Below are 22,500 nucleotides of genomic sequence, written 5' to 3'. Positions count from 1 at the left end.
GATGCATTGAATCGTTTCCTGAATAATCCTAATCGAAATTAATCGTTGTGAGGTCGCATCGTTACCCCCCTATATCTGACTATTGCCAATTACTTTAAGTACCTGGGTTAGTAGTGTGTGGCTGACATAATCTACATCATTTATTACTAAATGTAATCTAGTACCAACCACCTCGGCCAGTCCTTCATGCCAGCGGCCATCAGGCTCCACAGCCGTGGGCAGGGAACGCTGCCAGCAGCTGGAGAACTAACAGCTGCAGAGCTCCAGAACTATTAGGAAGGTCTGACCACTAACGTAGAGATGGGACCGAATATTCGAAAATTCAAATAGTCATTCTGTTATTAAGATCGATTTCATTTTTTTTTTTTACAATCGAATATTTGTTTTTTATTTTATTTAATAAAATGCTTTTTTTTTATTGAAGCAAACATTCTTATTTAATTCCTTTTTATATTTAGAGGCAGCCTAATTTTCATAGCCTAATTGATCAAAAAGATGCACATGCTACTGTTTCTGTTTGTTTATTAAAACCGGTTGATGGGCCAATGCAATGCTGTTATTATAGGCTACGATGGTGAACGGTGTCATTTTGATTTATTGTCGGTCAGCTGATTAAAAAGAAATAAAAATAAAAAGATTCATACAAACATTTTTGGGGGGGGGGGGGGGGGGGGTATTCGATATTATGAAACACGAATTTTCTAATAGCACTTTGGCTAGAAAGTCCCATCCCTAAGTAGGGGTGGGACGATACATCGATCCAGATCGATACATCGATGTAATTATCAACAATCGAATCGGATCGATGCGATGTAATAAGATCGATTCATATCGATACTCTTATTTTGAAAATCCTGTGGCGAGTCTCATATCCGCCCAAGAACAACAGCAGTAGCTCTGTGTGTGTAGACGTTACAGCATAGCATTCTCCCTTTCTGTGTGTGTGTGTGCGCGCGTCTTTGGAAAGACCAGATGAGGTCAGAGGAGTTTGATGTTTAAATGTTATTTAAACATAAACAATATAATACATAATAAATGTAGGCCTATACATGATCATGCAACATCAACAAATTGTTGTAGGAACGGTTTGGGAGAGGGAGGTTGTGAGTTTTGAGTTCCAAAAAATGTAGCTTAAAGTTTAAAGCTCAATATATAAAAACGTGGCACTTTACAGTGAACAGGAGGTCTATTTGTATTAAAAACAATAGATTGATTTTCCTTTAAATGTCTGGAAGAGCTCAAAAATACAAATGTCAAATGATATTTTCATTACCTTTTTTTTGTTGATCTAAATGTTACTGATTGTGTTAAATGGGCATATGATATCATCTCATATCGATCGCAGGCACCTGAATCTAATCGTATCGTATTGTATCGTGAGAGACTTTGTGATATCGGCAAATATCGTATCGTTGTCCAAAGAATCGATATCGTATCGTATCATGATGAAACTGGTGATTCCCACCCCTATCCCTAAGTGTGTCTGACTCTTAACCACCAAAACCTGCACGGACTACAACGTATGGCGTACAGTATATCAGGGGTTCCCAAACTTTTCAGGCCGCGACCCCCAAATAACGGTGTCAGAGAGCCGCGACCCCCACTATTATAGGAGGTATACATTTTTTTGTATTTATAATATTTTTTTTTATAAATGGAAATGTATGCTTGAAACATGCAAACGTTCAAACGCACACACACTAATAAGCATTGGAGGCTTTTAACCAGGGCCAGACTGGGGAAATCATTCAGGCCAGGAAATATAGTGCAAAATATAGCCCCAGTCAGGCCACTTTTTAAGCAGGGGGTCCCCCACCAGGACATTCTTTGTTACAAAGACTTAATTTCCTGCTTTCTGGTGTAGGAATTTTTTTATTTGTACCCTTTAACACTTTCAGTGCCACCAGGTGGCGCCAGAGTTAGTGCTTGAATGCCACCATCCACTTTAATGTTAACGTTAATATCGCCTAATCTATGTTTTAAATTATGGCTATGTGTCTAATCTGCCCGTCGCTTATCAAAGAATCATTTTCCAGTCAGTGCTGTCAAGGCAGATTGGTTTTTTATCACTTCATTTCCGTTTGAGAGCATTTTGAAAAGCACCTGTTTTGAGGTAAAAAACAGCCCATTCTGGGCCATTCTGTGATAATCGTCTTTTACTGGAATATTCCAGAACGTTGATATTTGTCGGCCTATTTATGAATCGTTTTCAAATAAACGCTAGATGATCAATATTATACGTACACGCACGCCCATTCGAGCTGAGAATAGCCGTTTTCATTTCCTCATGGATTTTACAGTGAAACCGATAGAACACATTTCACAAAACAGCTTATATCTTCATCAAAACGAGTCTGATTATCCTAACACTGATAACATAGATTCCTTACCTGACATCAGATGGTATCCAACTGGTATATTCCAATTACTGATCACCATTTGAAAAAATCGATAAGTGTATAGATCTAACGTGTATACATGATCCGCGGCGCTCAGAGGCTCCAGGATGAACTCTGGTAACCCCGGCTGCATCAGTGGACTGGAAAATGTGGAGTACAGGATTTTTTCCCCCGTCCATTTTCATTGAGTCCATTCCAAAATCCCTTATGTCATCTGGGAGACGATAGGGGCGCTTTTTTCCACATCTGATCGCCGGCGGCTCTCGGGTAGACTAGGGTAGGCTTGCGTGATGCAATATGATTTCAGATCGCTAAAGCTAAAAAAAATAATAATAATAAAATCCGAGAAATCTCGTGAGTGGCTTTCAACGTAACTATTATAAATCCGAGAAAACTCGTGAGTGGCAATCAAAGTGTTAAAAGCCAGTGTTTGTGATGGCATCACAAATTATTGTTAAAAAACAGGCTAGCATATGTATGATTAGCAACAACACTGATTTTGATGGATTTTCAGTTTTTTTGTAATCTCAGATTGAAAAAAATACAATCTTTTATTCAACTTCAGCCCTGATCATAACACCATATATTCATTTTATAATTCTAACCCTTTAAATGCCAGTGTGTGTGTGATGGCATATATTTGCAATATATCAAATGCAAAGTAGATTTTTCTGGGGGGGATTATTACAGGCTAGCATGTGTCAATGATTAGCAACAACAGTTGTTGTAAGGGTCCCGCCTCCACCAATCACATGCGGCTCCCTTTGTGTGTGTGTGAGAGCAAGAGAGAGAGAGAGAGAGATAGTTCTCCAACTTGTGTGAGTTGAGTTACACAGAGCGCAGTCAGTACACCCCGTATATTCCGATAACACTATATATAAACCATGCTGCATTCATTCAGAAGGAAAGCCCTATTATTCCAAATGCTATTTATAGGGTTTTGACCATAATTACACTACTGTTGCTATTTTACAATTAACTATAATGAATTACGGGAGTCATACAGAACACGTCAGTCAAACTAATGAACGAAAGCTTATTTCCGCGTTGAAACGAATGCATGAAACTGATGAAAGCATATGCCGTCCGTCTGCAGTATCCATATTCTACCGCCGGGCACCAGGTACGCATGCCCTGAGCTGAGCGTAAATTATACCCACAATGTCAAGCACACGTTCAAATTGATAAGTCACACACTTTGCTTAGAAATGATCGTACTACGCACGGGTTACGCACATATCTGTGCGTACGCAACGTTGATGAATGAAGCCCAGGTCTCTCTCTCTCTCTCTCCCTCCCTCTCTCTCACCCAGAGGGATGGTAGAATGGATCAGTACAGTGACACTGGTCCTCTCCCTCCCTCCCTCTCTCTCACCCAGAGGGATGGTAGAATGGATCAGTACAGTGACACTGGTCCTCTCTCTCCCTCCCTCCCTCTCACCCAGAGGGATGGTAGAATGGATCAGTACAGTGACACTGGTCCTCTCTCCCTCCCTCCCCCCCTCTCTCTCTCTCTCTCACCCAGAGGGATGGTAGAATGGATCAGTACAGAGACACTGGTCCTCTCTCTCTCTCCTCTCTCTCTCTCTCTCTCACCCAGAGGGATGGTAGAATGGATCAGTACAGTGACACTGGTCCTCTCTCTCTCTCTCTCCCCCTCCCTCCCTCTCTCTCACCCAGAGGGATGGTAGAATGGATCAGCACAGTGACACTGGTCCTCTCTCTCTCTCTCTCTCTCTCCCTCCCTCCCTCTCTCTCACCCAGAGGGATGGTAGAATGCAGCAGCACGGTGACGCTGGTCCTCCTCACGTGGTACTGGATGAAGCCCAGGTCTTCGCTGCCCAGCCAGGAGCTGAACATGTTCTGGACGGTGAAGCCGGCCGAGCGGAACTCGTTGGGGGTGAACACGAAGCAAACCGCGAGCACTATGTAGGCTAAAGTAAAGGTCGTCGCCTCTGGGCTTCCATGATAAAGTCAGTAATATTAGCGTTATTATATATGCCTAAAAAACACCCTAAACAACCAAGGAGCAACACCAGAGGAACACCAGAACAAGACCAGAACAACAGCCACCACCAGAACAACATGGCCTGTGTTCCGGGTGGGAGGCGGAAGTAAACAGCGTTGTGTTCCGGGTGGGAGGCGGACGTAAACAGCGTTTTAACTTCCGCTCCCTGCTTTTTCAAAATAAAAGCGCCGCATATATAAGCAGCTCAATCTTTCCTGGAAAAATGACCCAAAAGGACGCATTTTAAATATATATTTCTAAATTACTGTGACGCACAACAGCTACAAATCATAAGCATAACACTTGCATTTATAACATGTATATTTTTGTATTTTTGTATGTTTGATTTTAGAAAAAAGGGGAAGTTCTCGATAAGCCTCTAGGCATTATGATTTTTTTTTAAACTTTTGTTTAACTGTGTTAATAAATAAATAAAAATACAAAAAAAAATTACATATTAGTTAGTTCACTTCTTTCTTTCTTCTTTCTTTCTTTCTTTCTTTCTTTCTTTCTTTTCTTTTTTCTTTCTTTCTTCCTCTTTCTTTCTTTCTTTCTTTCTTTCTTTCTTTCTTTCTTTCTTTCTTTCTTTCTTTCTTTCTTTCTTTCTTTCTTTCTTTATGCACTAATTAATGAATGTAAGTATGATTAGTGCAAAAAATATATTTATTTATAAATCGGCGGCCAGAAACCAAGCCTCTGGTCAATGACAATTAAGACAAGATAAGTTAGATAAATAAGATATTCGATGATACGGTACGGTGTTCACAAAAATCCATGGCCTGAAAATAGGCTGTCCCGGTTACCTACAACCACGAGATGGCGCTGTTTTACAGGCTCTGCAGGACTTCATCTGCATCGATATTATGAATTGATTGATTGATTGATTGATTGAAAACTTATTAACAGATTGCAGAATGGGTACAGTACAGTACGGCTCAATACACACAATTGTTAAGGGGATGCAGACCAGAGAAAGACTTTCGTCTTGTTTACATCTGGGTCCCCCATTTTCAATTCATCATAACATATATGACACACACGACATACAGATAGACAGTAGGCTACTGTTACATCCAGACATTTATGACATACAATATATACAAATATATATGTACTGTATATTTATTATTATTAATAATAATAATCATGTTATTATTAATATTATTATTATTAATAATAATCATGTTATTATTAATAATAATACTAATACGTACTATAATGATGATAATAACGATAATAATAATAATTCATAGTTATTATTATAGTCATGATTGATTGATTGATTGATTGATTGAAATATAATGATAATGATAATAATAATAACATCAATAATCATACATTATACCAATAATAATAATTATAGCAGTCAGGTATTGTTTAGTGTAGCTAGTGTCGGCCGCTTTATAGTACTGTAAATAAAGTTACATGCCGTAATAAAGTAATCCACCCTCCCCTCAAAATATGAGACATTTTGTTAACGGGGACATTTCAGGGCGGTCTCTCCCTCCCTCCCTCTCTCTCTCTCTCTCTCTCTCTCTCTCTCTCTCTCTCTCCTCTCTCTCCTCCCTCTCTCTCCTCCCTCTCTCCCTCCCTCTCCCTCCCTCTCTCTCTCTCTCCCTCCCTCTCTTCTCTCTCCCTCCCTCTCTCTCTCTCTCTCTCTCCCTCTCTCTCCCTCCCCCTCCCTCTCTCCCTCCCTCTCTCTCCCTCCCTCTCTCTCTCTCCCTCTCTCTCTCTCTCTCTCTCTCTCTCTCTCTCTCTCTCTCTCTCTCTCTCTCTCTCTCTCTCTCTCTCTCTCTCTCTCTCTCTCTCTATCTCTCTCTCTCCTCTCTCTCTCTCTCTCTCTCTCTCTCTCTCTCTCTCTCTCTCTCTCTCTCTCTCTCTCTCCCTCCCTCCCTCCCTCCTCCCTCCTCACACACACACACACACACACACACACACGCACCCTACAGCTGACACCCTCCCGGTAGAGAGCACAGCCAGCCAGTCAGACCGACGCCACCGGAGCTCAGCCCACCGGCGGAGCGCCAGCCTTTCTGCTCACAGACCGACAGACCGACCGAGCGAGCAGAGCGACCCGTCACCCGGCTGCTGTCTATTCTGGATCATCATGCGGTGATATTTATATATCAGCAGCAGCAGCAGCGTTGTGTTGTCGGTGATGATCCATGTGTTTCTCCGTCTGTGTGGAGGATTATGATCTGGTATGCGGCGCTGCAGACAGACTGGAGCCGGAGAGGAGATGAGATGACACGGGCAGCAGCGAGTAGAGAGAGACCGCCGATCAACAAGCAGCTGGACGTTTAGTGGAATAATAATAATAACCTTTTTGTTGTTGACCTTCTGCTGCTGATTTAAATGTATGGATTTTTCTCTCCAAATGATTGCTATTATGCAGAGTGTGTGTCTGTGTGTCTGTGCCACCCAGTGAGACCCTGCTATAATAGCAAGAGAAAGTAAACAACAACACACATTAAAATAGCTGTCCCTTTTTTATTATTGTGTCACAATAGTATAGTAAGCTGTGCTATAGCCGGTCTTTAAACCTTATAGTTACTTCTTTAGTTAGTTGGGACTTTGCAGTTGGAGTTGTATGTGTGTGTATTGCTGCCAGGCAGACTAACTGGAGCCGGGTTGATTAAAGTAACGGTCTTCAGCAGGTGGCTGCGGTCTGGTGACTAACACCCAGTGACAGTGCGTGTCTCCAGGGGTGATAGGTGGGTGATAGGTGGGTGATAGGTGGGTCTGGGTGTTAGGTGGGGACTACCGGAGGCTACAATGAAGACTTGCCTTGCAGACTGTCTGCAGCCGACGGCTGGCTGAGAGAGAGAGATGCTGAAAAAACAGACAGTCTGTTGATAAAGTTCACAACCAACCAGAGAGTCGAGTAAAGGTAGAAAAACTTTGACTGAAGTGAGAGGGGATTGCATTTAGTCTTTCTGTCATAACAGTTTTTTTTTATACAGACCGCTGCAAAACTGGACAGATTATCGACGACGGTATCGTCATGTGTTGCGATATGCTCCTGTTGCGATGCAGACTACTGGACTAACTGGTGCAGCTCTACTGGGACAGGCGGCGTGTTGATAACAAGGTTACTTACTGGGAGACAACAACGACCAGCAGCCCTCTCTCTCCGAGGAGGAAGGACATTCTGTTGACAACAGTGAGAGGAATGTCCTCCGGAGAGACTTCCTCCATGTGTGTTCGAGAGCCAAGCTGTCAGAGATCGACACTCCTCCTCGGCTACCGTTGTGCAGTATTTTAGTCTGTTGGCTTCGATGAAGATATATCTCTTCAAAGATAATCAGTGACCCGCAGCGGCGAATCCACCTGGGGGGGGGGGGGTGACATAATAAACCTCCAAGCTCAGTTTAGAGTTAGTCCCGCATTAGTTCGTGTAGTCGTTTCTTATTTAGTCTAGTAGCGTAGCTTAGAGAGAGAGCACACCGCCCGCGCTAAAGTCTTATTCGGGGGGCCGAGCTCCTGCTGTCGGAAAAATGAGGAACCCTCATCTCTTGGCCGAAGGCTGGAATAACAACAAAGCGGTCAACAGCAGCAGCAACAGCACCAAGCTGGACCCACCGCTGCCGCTGAGCAAGAAGGTCAAGAGGAAGTCCCGGGAGCCCAAGCGCCTGTACCACCACAGCGACATGGACCCCGCAGCGGAGGAGGTGGCGGCGATGAGACCCTTCCCCGCCGCGGACGAGGACTCCGCCACGGAGTCGGGAGGAGGAGGAGGGGGGTGGCGTCCGGCGCGGGGGGGACGAGGACTCTGAGACGACGGGGGGGGGGCGTCCACCGCGGGGGGGATGTGTTGTGCCCGGAGTCGGGCGGCGTCCACCGCGGGGGGGAGCGGGAGGACGTGTACTCGGTTAGCCGACTGGCTGCCGCTGCGGCCCCTCTGGGGAGGTCACCGGGAGGTCATCAGAGCGACGCCGCCATAGACATGAGAATCACCAGCAACGTCCCGGGCATCTCGGCGAAACTCACCCAGCAGTCGCCCAACAACAACAACAACCCCCAACAACAACAGGCCTCCTCTCACCAACGCCACCCCTTACCGCTCTCCCAAGCCCCACCACCGGAGGGCCACAACAAACTGGGCCTCCTTTCGGCGTTCGCGGCCTCCTCCGGCCACCTCCACGACCATCATCCGTCCCTGCTGCACCACCCCCCGTACCACCCCTACGCCCAGGCCCAGGACACGTCTCTCTCGGGGGGCCGGCTGCAGGGCCTGAGCCCGTCGTCGTTCAGGGGGGGGGAGCGGGCGGGCGGCGCTTCCTCCCAGATGATGCTGTACGACGGACTCCCGGACGACGACGACGAGGACGACGACTCGGCCGATGAGGTAAACGGGAAGGAACGCCGTCGGAAGGTCGCTTTGTGTTCCACTTGTTCTCTCTCTGCTTTGTGTTCCACTTGTTCTCTCTCTGCTTTGTGTTCCACTTGTTCTCTCTCTGCTTTGTGTTCCACTTGTTCTCTCTCTGCTTTGTGTTCCACTTGTTCTCTCTCTGCTTTGTGTTCCACTTGTTCTCTCTGCTTTGTGTTCCACTTGTTCTCTCTGCTTTGTGTTCCACTTGTTCTCTCTGCTTTGTGTTCCACTTGTTCTCTCTCTGCTTTGTGTTCCACTTGTTCTCTGCTTTGTGTTCCACTTGTTCTCTCTGCTTTGTGTTCCACTTGTTCTCTCTGCTTTGTGTTCCACTTGTTCTCTCTGCTTTGTGTTCCACTTGTTCTCTCTCTGCTTTGTGTTCCACTTGTTCTCTCTCTGCTTTGTGTTCCACTTGTTCTCTCTCTGCTTTGTGTTCCACTTGTTCTCTCTGCTTTGTGTTCCACTTGTTCTCTCTCTGCTTTGTGTTCCACTTGTTCTCTCTCTGCTTTGTGTTCCACTTGTTCTCTCTCTGCTTTGTGTTCCACTTGTTCTCTCTCTGCTTTGTGTTCCACTTGTTCTCTCTCTGCTTTGTGTTCCACTTGTTCTCTCTCTGCTTTGTGTTCCACTTGTTCTCTCTCTGCTTTGTGTTCCACTTGTTCTCTCTCTGCTTTGTGTTCCACTTGTTCTCTCTGCTTTGTGTTCCACTTGTTCTCTCTGCTTTGTGTTCCACTTGTTCTCTCTCTGCTTTGTGTTCCACTTGTTCTCTCTGCTTTGTGTTCCACTTGTTCTCTCTGCTTTGTGTTCCACTTGTTCTCTCCGCTGTTGATCGGAATGAATGGGAGGCCTGAATGCCTTCTACAACAGAACTGCGTTTCCGCGTCATTTCTGGTCATGTGACGCGTACGCCCAATCGTGGGACCGCAAGTTTCTACACTGTTAAGCTTAGGCGCTCTTTCGAAGTTGGTTAAGGTTAGAGTTTGTCTTAGAGCAGGGCGATAGAACACCAGGTAGTTTGCAGGCTGTTAGACCCGGAAATAGGCGCAGAACTTGCTGTCCCACGATTGGCGCACATGTCACATGACCTGGCCAATCAGAGTGCAAAACTCGAACGCGGAAACGCAGTTCTGTTGTAGAAGGCATACACGCGAATGGGAGTCTTAGCCCCTTTCATGACTGTGACGTCACGCACAGAGTGAATACACAGTCCCTTATACCTCCATTGAAAATTCCTACAATTAAGTCTGTCTCGCCTTTCTCTATCAAAATGCTTCTCGTACAAGTATCGCAGAGACATTTCTAATAAACATTTAAAATAATTTTTAGAAACTGCAAAAACGGCTCAAAAACGTGATCACATCGCAGGCGCATCAGGCACCCAAAGCCGAAAATGAAGCCGCTTTGAGCCGTGTTGACCAGTTTCTAAAAGTTATTTAAAATGTTTATTAGCAACGCCGAGCTTTCAAACCCTAGCGTTTGTCTGTCCGAAAAACCCTTGTGCAACCGTGAGTACCTTTGAAATGTCTCTGCGATACTTGTTGTACGAGAAGCGGTTTTGATGGAGAAAAGCGAGACAGGCTTAATTGTAGGAATTTTCGATGGAGGTATAAGGTAGTGCTGTGCATCACAGTCACGAAAGGGGCTATGGGAGTCTCTGAGACCATTATTATGACACTGTCTGACTCCTCCTTGTTCTCGGTTCCTAGTATTATGACACGTTGTCCGTTCCCAGAGCCATGCTTGTGATTGTCTCCAGGTTGTTGGACTATGGATACCATGTTGCTGCCAAGGCTACGTTCACACTGCAGGGGCGAGAAGTGGCCCAAATCTGCTCATATGTGACACAGATCTGTTTTTTTTGGGCTATTGCCTTCGCTTCACTTCACTAATTAATTACTCAAATAATTACATTATAGCCCAGGCCTGGCAAAAGGTAGGCTACTAGCAGATGCTTGATTGATTGATTGATTGATTGATTGATTGATTGATTGATTGATTGATTGATCGATTGATCGATTGATTGATTGAAAATTGTATTAACAGATTGCGGAATGGGTACAATACAGTACGGCTCAATACACACAATTGTTAAGGGGATGCAGACCAGAGAAAGACTTTCGTCTTGTTTACATCAGGGTCCCCCGTTTTCAATTCATAGTGACATATATGACATACACCACATACAGATATACAGTACTGTTTGTTATATAGCCAACAGTGTGAACAGCACAAATGGAATATGATATTTTTCAATTCAGATTTGGGCCACTTTTATAATGTGGTTCCTAAAATCAGATACAGGTCAGATTTTCTTGCAGTGTGACCTCAGCCTGAACAGTCATGTGACTTTCTACGTCACTCTCTAGATTAGAAGATGGACATTTAGTCACAATCTTTGGTGTCCGACTCCTTTTCACCACATGTCACCAGAACTGTTACCGAACGAACGGGACTCGCTGAGGCTGCGTTCACACTGCAGGCCTTAATCTTTTTTATTTATATTTATTCTTTTATTTTTTTTTACGTTATAACGTGAAAACTTTATCGTTATAGCGAGATGTTTTTCACGTCATTGCGACAAACGAACTCATCACATTTTATTTTTATTGCATTTTTTTTTATACATATAAGACAGAAGCACAGGACAATTTCTTCTTTCTAGTGTTAGCTGGAAAGTTCTCTGGGTACATGTGTAGTAGGGCTGACCCCTATTTATCGATTAGTCGACTAATCGGTCGAAAGGAGCCGTAGTCGACTGGCCAACCTCTTAGTCGAATATAATAAAAAATAAATAAAAAAATTTAATATTAATATATATATATATATTTTTTTATCATTTTTTCCAAAAGAAAAGAGGCCTAGAAGCGTGGCTAACGCTAATGGCGCGCATACCAGAGGCTAACTGCCTACGAAAACAGGCACAGAGGCACTGAAAGAGGATTTCACCCATCAACTGCACCTCCTCATCCATCACCCTCAACATAGGGGCCCCCCAGGGCTGTGTTCTGAGTCCCCTCCTCTACTCCCTGTACACACACGACTGTGTGGCTCAGCGGAGTAGCAATACAATCATCAAATTTGCTGACGACACAGTGGTGGTGGGCCTGATCTCTGCCAACGACGAGAGGGCCTACCTGGAAGAGGTCAAGGTCCTGGCGGGATGGTGCCAGGAAAACAGCCTCTCCCTGAACGTCAGCAAAACAAAGGAGATGATTGTGGACTTCAGGAGGTCGGGGGTCAAGGACTACAGCCCCCTCAGCATCGACGGGGCACCGGTTGAGAGAGTCAACAGCTTTAAGTACCTCGGAGCCTACATATCCGAGGACTTGACATGGACCACACACATTGACAGTGTTGTGAAGAAGGCACGACAACGCCTCTACTTCCTCAGGCGCCTAAGGAAGTTCCAAGTCAGTCAGAAGATCCTTAAGAACTTCTACTCATGTACAATAAAGAGCATCTTGACCGGCAACATCACCTCCTGGTTTGGGAATAGCACTGCACAAGACCGAAGCAGACTACAAAGAGTGACACGTTCAGCCGAACGCACAATTGGAGGGGGGCTCCCCACCCTCCAGAACATTTACAACAAGCGTTGCAAGGGCAAGGCTAAGAGAATCATTAAAGACTCCAGTCACCCAAACAACTGCCTCTTTGAACTGCTGCGGTCAGGCAAGCGATACCGGAGTCTCAAGGCGAGCACAGAAAGACTCAGAAGAAGCTTCTATCCCCAGGCCATCAGGCTGCTAAACGAACAATGAATGAACACTACACAACAACAACCACCAAACGCACATAGCACACACATCCACACGCACACACTCACTTTAAACAAACACACTGTAGCACCCACTCCACACACTTTATAGCACACACCCACTTTAAACAAACACACTGTAGCACCCACTCCCCACACTTTATATTTATTGATGAAGGATTGCACTACAACTCGTACACCTTACTGTAAATTGTACCTAAAATTGTACCTCATCCCATTTCTGCTTTGCACTAGATAGTACTGTACATTAGTACACTGCATAGTATTGTATATTATATGGTAACTCAGAACATTGTACATATGTCTATACCGAACACTGTGACCTCATTTTTCTTCTTCTAAATTACATGCTATATTATGTTATTTGATACTATCTTGTCTAGCACAGTCTCTGGAGCGTAACAGTAAGAAGCATTTTGTATGAAAGTATTCTGTACTTCTGTATGACAACTATTAAAGAACTTGAACTTGAACTTGAACTAATGAACACACTACTAGACTAGACAAATATCAACATGTATCCATCAGTGGACCAATTGCATGCTTTTACAGAGGACAAGAATCCTTCAGTCGACTCCTTCAGACATTAAGCACCCCCCACAGCCCAAATGGAATGATAAAAAAAAAATAATAATAATAATTTTATTTTTATTTTTTTATATTATACTTTTTTTATTTTTATTTTTTTCAAGTCGACCAATAGACGACTAACGGCAAATTTTTGCCAATCCTAGTCGACCATCCAAATCCTTAGTCGGGGACAGCCCTAATGTGTAGTAAACATAACTCAGGATCGATCGGGACGCCTATTGCTTATTAACAGCGGAGGAGTGCTGCCGAGTGCTTCCGCGTTTTCCCTGATTGGCTGCGACATTGTGTATTCTTTCGCCGGTTAAGGTTAGGCATGGTTAAGGTTAAGGTTAGGCATTGTTTCGGAGTTGGTTAAGGTTAGAAGGGTTAAGTTTAGGCGCTGTTAAGGAGCTGGTTAAGGTTAGCGTTTGTCTTAGAGAATGGCAATAGACAGCCTATTTCCGCACTGCCGCTCTCTCGCGCTGCCGCGGTCACATGGTCACATTGTCACATTCTTGCACTCCTCCGCTGTTAAAAAGCAACACGCGATCGGGACTTCTATCTCCGTCAGCTCGGAGATGAGCTCCAGAATCTCTTTCCAATACTCCTGCATCTTGTCACATTCCCACATACAGTGGTGGTCCAGGGTCCCTCCCTCCCTGCCTGCAACCCTTAGTTAGTTAGTTAGTTAGTGCTCAATTCTGATTGATTGCTCTCAGATCAGATTTTCTTTATTTGGCTGTTCACATTATATTATATTATAATGTGTTTTTCAGATCAGATTCCAGTGTGAACTGGTCACATGATGCTCCTGAACTGACAGCGCATGCGCAAATGAACAATAAAGAAGATGGACGTAAAAAAAAAAATTCTGACAGATGTCAATCTTAACTAGAGTGACGTGAAAGTGGCGTGACCGTTCAGACTGAGGTCACGTTGCAAAAGGAAATCAGACCTGTGTCTGATGTAGTGTGTAGGACCACATTATGACATCATTGAAAATATCAGATTCCATGTGATTTGTGTTGTTCACACTGTCGTGAAATTAATCTGATTCTGATTCACATAATATGAGCAAAGAAATCAGACCGGGGCCCACTTTTCATCTGCAGTGTGAATGAAGCCTATAAGATTATGATGCAGTCAGACCCCTCCCATGTTTCCTTCTCCTAGCTATCTGACCCCTCCTTGTTCTCTCTTCCTAGTAATATTATGACATTCCAAGAGCCGTACTCATGATTGTATCAAAGTTGGACACCGTGTTGCTGCCTCTTCTCTCTAACGACGACCAATGGTTCCCTTTTCACCCAAAGCAGCCAAGTCTAGCAGCAGCTTGGCTGCTTTCAATTCATTTCCTTTTTTTTTTTTATCTACTTTTTTCTCCCATTTTCTATTTTTCTCCCATCCCAATTTCGTATCGTCCAATTCTACCCTCCCCTGTCTCGAACGTTGTTAGGCCATGCCTCCCACAAGCCGGCTGCAATGTGGACGAAGCCTTACATCACGTGTCCCCTCCGGTACTCGAGGAGGCAGCCGTCGCATCTTTTCACCTGCACAGCGCGATCTCTCAGCGGCGGGGGTCTGCGTGGGAGGGACACGCCGCCCCCGTCGCTTCCTGATTCTACTGCGCAGGCGCACCAACCGACCTGTAGGAGTCGCTGTCCACAACGTCCGATCCCCACCCACCAGCTTCCCACCCCCTAATACTGCCAATAGTATCAGTATGAACGACCAGCCAAGCTGGTAGCAACTCCGAGAGCTGGGCTCGAACCCATTCTACTGCGCAGGCGCACCAACCGACCTGTAGGAGTCGCTGTCCACAACGTCCGATCCCCACCCACCAGCTTCCCACCCCCTAATACTGCCAATAGTATCAGTATGAACGACCAGCCAAGCTGGTAGCAACTCCGAGAGCTGGGCTCGAACCCAGCGTCTCCTGCATTAGTGGCGAGCGCCTTGCCCACTGCGCCACTTAGCCGCCCCTTTCAATTAATTTCCCAAGTAGAGGAGCGTCCGCAGCCACGAGGTACAACACCAGTACTGCAGACGCTCCTCGACACTGGGAATCAATTGAATGGCTGGAGGCGGTTCGGAACGGCCCTTAACTCTTCGACGGCCACCGGCTTTCCCCATCTGCACTGGCTGGCGCCGGCTTTTCTTGACCATTTTCACGATCTTTGCGGAGCTATTGTATATTCTATATATTATAGCTATGGAGACAATAGCGTGGCTCATTTGACAGACACTACTTGTAGTCCAACATGTAAAAAAAGAGTTTGTTTCTACACACTGTAGTTTGTAGTTTATTACACGCTAAACATCGGCCATTTCCAAAATAATCCAGTCTCTTTCCATAGATCGCGAGATATGACGCGTTATATGCATTATGCCCAAATCGTTTGGGTTGCTCGCCTGAAAGCCCAAATACTTCCAAATCAAAGGTATATATACCATATACATATGTGTCTTCACAAAATCATAAATCATGCGATCGTTACCAAAAGCATGTTTGCAGGTTCTACGCTCCTCTACACTGGGAATCAATTGGATGGCTGGAGGTGGTCGGAACGGCTGTTGTCCAGAGCCATACATAGACAGAGTTTGTCCAGGTCGGACCATGTGTTGTCCAGAGCCATATGTATAACAACTATGGACCAGAACCATGATGGAGGTAACAACATGTATGACACTAGATAGCCGAACTCTGACCCCTCCAGGTCTGGGTGAAATGGTAACCTCAAATAATTCTTAGCGTTTGTTTTAAGTTACTTGGAGCACCAGATGGTGGGGTTTATTAACTTATGTAGGACAGTATGAGTCCCAGAAGGTTCAGAGTATTTGAAAGGAAATCTATTGGGCTTTTTTCTATGATTGACGAGTCACCTGACACTCTCTGAATGGTCCTGATGCAAGAAGCCCCGCCCACCTGGCTGGCAGTCTTTGAAATTTAAAGGGACAGTTCTGATGTTTGTAACCCTAGCCCTGGTTGCTACTTACTTACCGATGATGTTGTTGATAAGTCTATTCTCAGATAGTCGAATCCACGCTCAGACAACTGATATCTACTGAATTTTCATTTAATTGAATTTCAAACCTTTATTTAAACTCGAAAGGCAACTGAGGTTTCCCTCATTTACAGTCACGTCGAGTGTACAGACAGAAATTAGCATAATATAAAATCACACAGCATATAATAAAAACATAACAATAAGACAACAAGGCGAGGCAAAGAGCAAGGATAACAAATCAAGTTAAAACACGTACGACTTGATGGACAAAGGTTGGAGATCAAGGTTTTAAACTCTGCAACAGAGTTTAAAATGGATGCGGAGCTAATGATGCTAATGATGGAGCATCGCCGTCGGTTGTGTGATAGTAAAGGGCTAACCTTCTGTCGTGTGGCAGTGAAAGGGTTAAGGACTTATATATAGTATGAACAGGGTGTTGTGAGATGTGTGAGAAAATAAACAGTGTAAACAATATAATTAACTCTGAATATAAAAATATGAGACAGATATTTGAACAATAAACAGTGTAAAAAAAAAAGGTGCAGATGAGGGTCTGTATGCCGGTTATATTATATGTTACAATGAATATAGGCCATCGAATTTGATCTGGATATAAAAATATGAGAAAAATAAACAGTGTAAACGATATGATTAACTCTGAATATAACAAATATGAGAAAAATAAACAGTGTAAACTATATGATTAGCAATGTGATTAACTCTGAATATAACAAATATGAGAAAAATAAACAGTGTAAACAAGAATATGATTAACTCTGAATATAACAAATATGAGAAAGATAAACAGTGTAAACAAAGGTGCAGATGAGGCATAACAAAAAATATAGTTTGTTTCCTGTTGGTTGTCAGTTAAGGCCATGGGTAGGTAGGGAATTTATTTAATTTAATTTTTTATTTTATTCTTTCCCACGGCGACTATGGATAGGGAATTTCTTTATTTAATTAAAATGTTTACAACAACATGGATGCATGTACTCTGCCAGCATGTTTAATATCCATAATACTAAAGGTTTGACTAAGATTTTTATGAAACTTTATTGTAAAAAAAAAAAAAAAATTAATCTTTTATTTTTATTTTTTAACTCATAAAATAAATTGGGTCGCACCTAAATCGGCAGGGTCGGTCGGCAACCGGAACCAAACCATTATTTTTGTTAGGCCCTATGACAAATAAAACGGTTAAATTACTTTATCTAAATCCAATCAATATTCCTAATGCCGTTTCAATGTAAGGTTATAAAAATAAACATATAAACATTCATATAATAATACAATAACCGAAATATAACAGCTAAGCCCCATTGTATTCTGAAATGTAGACTTTAACAGTGTAGGCAACTAAGCCAATAGAAATAAGGTATAACTCATGAGTGCTTTGGCTCCTATAGGAGTCCTTGAGCTTTTAGTTTGTTTTAGTATTACGCTACATTTAATAATGTCATCTATCAGCTATCTGTGATAGGAGTGCAGATGTTTCTGCACTCCCTGCAAGAAGAATCACATATTAGTTGTTTTTCATGAGTGGGATTCATCCAAAAACTGAGATAAGAGTGTTCTTCATTACTGGAAGAGATTCACTCGGAGGCGCTTTAACAATGGATCACTAGAAGGCTTGCCAGGGGCAAGGTCATCTCTTTAGACTGAGGAATTTAATACCAATACTTCAGTTGCTTGAAGGTATGTGAACCCCCCCCCCCCCCCCCTGCAGAGGGGGTTATAGCAGGAGCTCTCAAACCTTTTCCATACCGTGACCCCATTTTATTTAGGATTTATTTTGGGGACCCCCCCCACACTTTATGTATCGTGTAATTCCAAAGTGTAATTAAGGAATATCAAAATGAAAGCACACCACGTTGTTGAACTTGATCGTGCATATTTATTAGAAAATGTAATTACAGCACTATGTTATCGATACACACATTTATAAAACGAGGCATATTTAACCAAAATATGTTGCCAGAACAGAACAGAACAGTAGGTGACCCCACTGTCACCCACCCGCGACCCCAATTTGGGTCGTGACCCGTAGTTTTGAGAACCACTGGGTTATAGTATTATGTTATATAAACAAAATGTTACTTTAAATAATGGAAAAGTCACTTTAAAGGAAGGAGGTATTGTATAATGGTATAGTTGAGATACATTAAGTATAAAAATGACGGAGTTAAAATGGTAAATTGTATATTGTATAGTAGTGTACAGAACCAGTTTCTCAGGAACTTAGCATGTCTTTTTTATATCATGCACATCTTGTGTCTTACCTATTTAATTTTTTTCTATCTCTATTTTATTATTAGTATTATTGCACAATCGATGCTGCGGGCATGACCACCCGCATTCCACTGTATGCCCGGCTGGTATAGGGGTGGGCATCACCAGAGGCCTCACGACACGATAGTATCGCGATACTTGAGTCACGATACGATGGTATTGCGATACTAAATATATTGCGATGTGCTGAGACTTGCGATATTAATATTGCGATTCATTACCTTTTTTCAACTGCAAAGTAAAACTTTGTCAACGTTTTCAGTCTGTTTGTCTCACTTCAGTCGTTTTTATTGCAGAACATGGTGTTTTCTCAAGCAGACAGATGTCAACACTGTAATCTGTGTTGCATGTACCTGACAAACTGAACTGTTTGTATTACAGTCATATTCCAACTTAACTGAATGCACACGTGTGCATGTGTGTGTGTGTGTGGACTACTGTACTATTACAGGTATTGAAATGAACAATGCAACTTCCTTATACAAAAAAATAAAAATAAAAAAAAATATATATTATATATATATTTTTTTTAATAAATAATTAAATATCTATACTTGGCGTCCCTGTATCGATACAGTATCGCCACGCAAAAAGTATCGCGATACTACTACGTATCGATTCCCCCCCCCCACGCCTGGTATGTATGTGACAAAAAATAAACCTCTTGACTCTTGAAAATAGTACAGCAGTCAGTGTGCCCCCTGTGTGCCCCCTGTGCCCCTGATGATGAGATGCCCTCAGGTCTGACCACGGCCCACTCCTCGCTTTTTGCGCCCCCCCCCCCCTCCTATAGGATTCCCCTCAGAACCGGTCCCTCCTGGGCTCGGACCACCCGCCTGGCCGGCCGCCAGAGATGAAGGCGCTCCAACAGACCCGGCGGCTGCTGGCCAACGCCAGGGAGAGGACCCGCGTGCACACCATCAGCGCCGCCTTTGAAGCGCTGCGGAAACAGGTGAGGAATTCACCCTAAAAATACACTCTGGGAAAGACACACACACACAGACACACACACACACACACACACACAGACACACACACGCGCACACACACACATACTGACACACACACACACACACAGACACACACAGACACACACACAGACACACACAGACACACACACACACACACACACACTCACACACACACTCATACACACACACACACTCACACACACACTGACACACACACACACACATACTGACACACACACAGACACACACACACACACACACACACACACACACACACACACACACACACACACACACACACACACACACACACACACACACACTGACACACACACATACTGACACACACACACAGACACACACACATACTGACACACACACACACACACACACTCACACACACACTCATACACACACACACACTCACACACATACTGACACACACACATACTGACACACACACACATACTGACACACACACACACACTGACACACACACACACACTGACACACACACACACACACACACACACACACACACACACACACACACACACACACACACACACACACACACACACACACACACACACACACACATACTGACACACACTGACACACACACATACTGACACACACACACATACTGACACACACACACACACTGACACACACACACACACACACTGACACACACACACACAGACACACACACACACACACACACACACACACACACACACACACACACACACACACACACACACACACATACACACACACACACACACACACACACACACACACACACACACTGACACACACACACACACACACACACACACACACACACACACACACACACACACACTCGTACTCTTTCCTAGAGTTTGAACAAGGGGGCCTCTTGTAGAGAATATTATGCGCCGCCGCGCTGAGAGAGGCTTTGATAACATGAATCTGTCCAAAGAAAAGTCTGTCAGCTGTCCACCCCCCTGGCCCACCCTCTAACCAAAAGCCAACACACCCGACCCCTTCATTGACTGAACGGGTGAATATGCATCTCTGTTTATCCGTGATACAGTACATATCTCTATCTCTCTCTCTCTCCGTCTCTCTCCGTCTCGCTCTCTCTCTCTCTCTCTCTCTCTCTCTCTCTCCGTCTCTCTCTCCGTCTCTCTCTCTCTCTCTCTCTCTCTCTCTCTCTCTCTCTCTCTCTCTCTCTCTCTCTCTCTCTCTCTCTCTCTCTCTCTCTCTCTCTCTCTCTCTCTCTCTCTCTCTCTCTCTCTCTCTCTCATCAGATCCCATGTCACATTATACTTATGGCTAGATGTATTTTAAGGGGGTTACATAATGGCATACAACATGTAACTGTCAATGCACTGATACATAATTATACAGGAATATCCTGTATATACTAGGATCAATACCAGGCTAATACTTATATAAATCATTATATCAATTTAATATAAAAATCAGTATAAAAAATGTAAAAGATCCAAGAGCCACGGCTTAACGTGAAATTAACCCTAATTTACTGTCACCAGAGAATAGGGGGGTGTAGTCTGACGTCACTGGTGGTTCCACCCGTACAGGGATGTATCTTTGGGAAAATGGATTATCGGCTATTGTGACAATTCTGCCGCGTGGAAATTGAAAAGCTTTCCATTTTTTCCACAAAACGAGTTCCCTTCTATCACTAACATAATGCATTTTTGGTTGAAATAAAATGTGGCGATTTTTTTTAATGATTAATTGCGAATATTTCACGTTGAGCTATAGATTGTGGATGAATAAGCACAGAAAGGTACTGTACACCATGCCAATGTTCACGCTTTATTTGTTTTAAACGAGACGATTTAGAAATGGGCAATGGGGGAAATACGTTGCGTTGGACATGGAGGGTGGAACACGGAAAAACGGCAATGGCGTCACCACCACACCTCCCTGTAGCCCTAACCCTAATGGACTGTCATTCACACGGCATCATATCTCTCCAGAGAATAGCTGTAACCCCCCCAACCGCACACGTTGTAAAGCACTTTGGATAAAGGCTGCTATAGAAATGCAGTCCATTTATACTGTTAAAACTAATGGTCTAAGTCTAATACTATTCAGTCAAACTAATCTCTCGGTACTCTGTTAGTACAATACGCACCCCTACCTGTCACTACAGCTTGTCAAACTACTCCTCTTTCTCTCCTTCTCTCTCTCTTCAACACACACACGCACATGCGCACACACACAGACATGCACACACGCACGCACGCACGCACACACACACACACACACACACAGACATGCACACACACACACACACACACACACACACACAGACATGCACACACACACACACACACACACACACACACACACACACACACACACACACAAACACACACACACTCTCCCAAGGCTAACACTCCCTAAATGTAGCACTGAACGGCACAGGAAGTCCTTCATTCCGACAGCCATCAGACTTTACGACGCATCACTGAGCCTCACTGCATCACTGAGAACAGGGTGACAGTCACCATCTTCCTGGACTTTTACTTTTAAAACAACACTGTGCAATATTACACTTTCTGTAGACTTCTTTTTTTTGTATCCACTTTTTCTCCCATTTTCTATTTTTCTCCCATCCCAATTTCGTATCGTCCAATTCAACCCTCCCCTGTCTCGAACGCTGTTTCTTGCCTCCCACAAGCCGGCTGTAATGTGACTAAGTCATACATAGCACAAGTCCCCTCCGGTACTTGAGGTAACAGCAGTCGCATCTTTTCACCTGCGCGGCGCGATCTTTCAGCGTCAGGGGTCTGGCTTCGGAGGGGCGCCGCCCCCGTCGCTTCTTGATTCTACTGCGCAGGCGCACCAACCGACCTGTAGGAGTCGCTGTCCGCAACGCCCGATCCCCACCCCTCAGTTTTCCTCCCCCTAATACTGCCAATGTGTATTAGTACGGACGACCAGCCAAACTGAAAACAATGTGGAGCGCTGGGCTCGAACCCAGCGTCTCCAGCATTGGTGGTGAGTGCCTTGCCCACTGCACCACCTAGCCGCCCTAGTATTATGTTTTTCAAAACTTGTTATTGGAGTTTTTTTTGTGTC

General features: G+C 44.0%; 2 protein-coding genes across 2 annotated transcripts in view; one reads left to right on the top strand and one right to left on the bottom strand.

Moving 5' to 3' along the window:
* Positions 1 to 4,483, bottom strand: part of tmem129 (transmembrane protein 129, E3 ubiquitin protein ligase) — a 19,906-nt gene extending 15,423 nt beyond the window's left edge. Inside the window, exon 1 of the mRNA XM_084331840.1 lies at positions 4,160 to 4,483. Within this exon, the coding sequence (XP_084187966.1) occupies positions 4,160 to 4,259 (100 nt within the window). The 5' untranslated portion in view covers positions 4,260 to 4,483. The remainder of the gene's footprint in view (positions 1 to 4,159) is intronic.
* Positions 4,484 to 8,248: 3,765 nt separating this feature from the next.
* The window catches only part of LOC311242395 (uncharacterized protein), a gene marked incomplete at its 3' end in the record, with an annotated part of 29,601 nt that continues 15,349 nt past the window's right edge, over positions 8,249 to 22,500 (top strand). Inside the window, exons 1-2 of the mRNA XM_084331350.1 lie at positions 8,249 to 8,755; positions 19,215 to 19,373. Of these exons, the coding sequence (XP_084187476.1) occupies positions 8,354 to 8,755; positions 19,215 to 19,373 (561 nt within the window). The 5' untranslated portion in view covers positions 8,249 to 8,353. The remainder of the gene's footprint in view (positions 8,756 to 19,214; positions 19,374 to 22,500) is intronic.

This window comes from Notolepis coatsorum, assembly GCF_963971535.1.
Source record: "Notolepis coatsorum genome assembly, chromosome: 16".
NCBI lineage: Eukaryota > Metazoa > Chordata > Actinopteri > Aulopiformes > Paralepididae > Notolepis > Notolepis coatsorum.
This window is presented reverse-complemented; position numbering and strand designations above follow the sequence as displayed.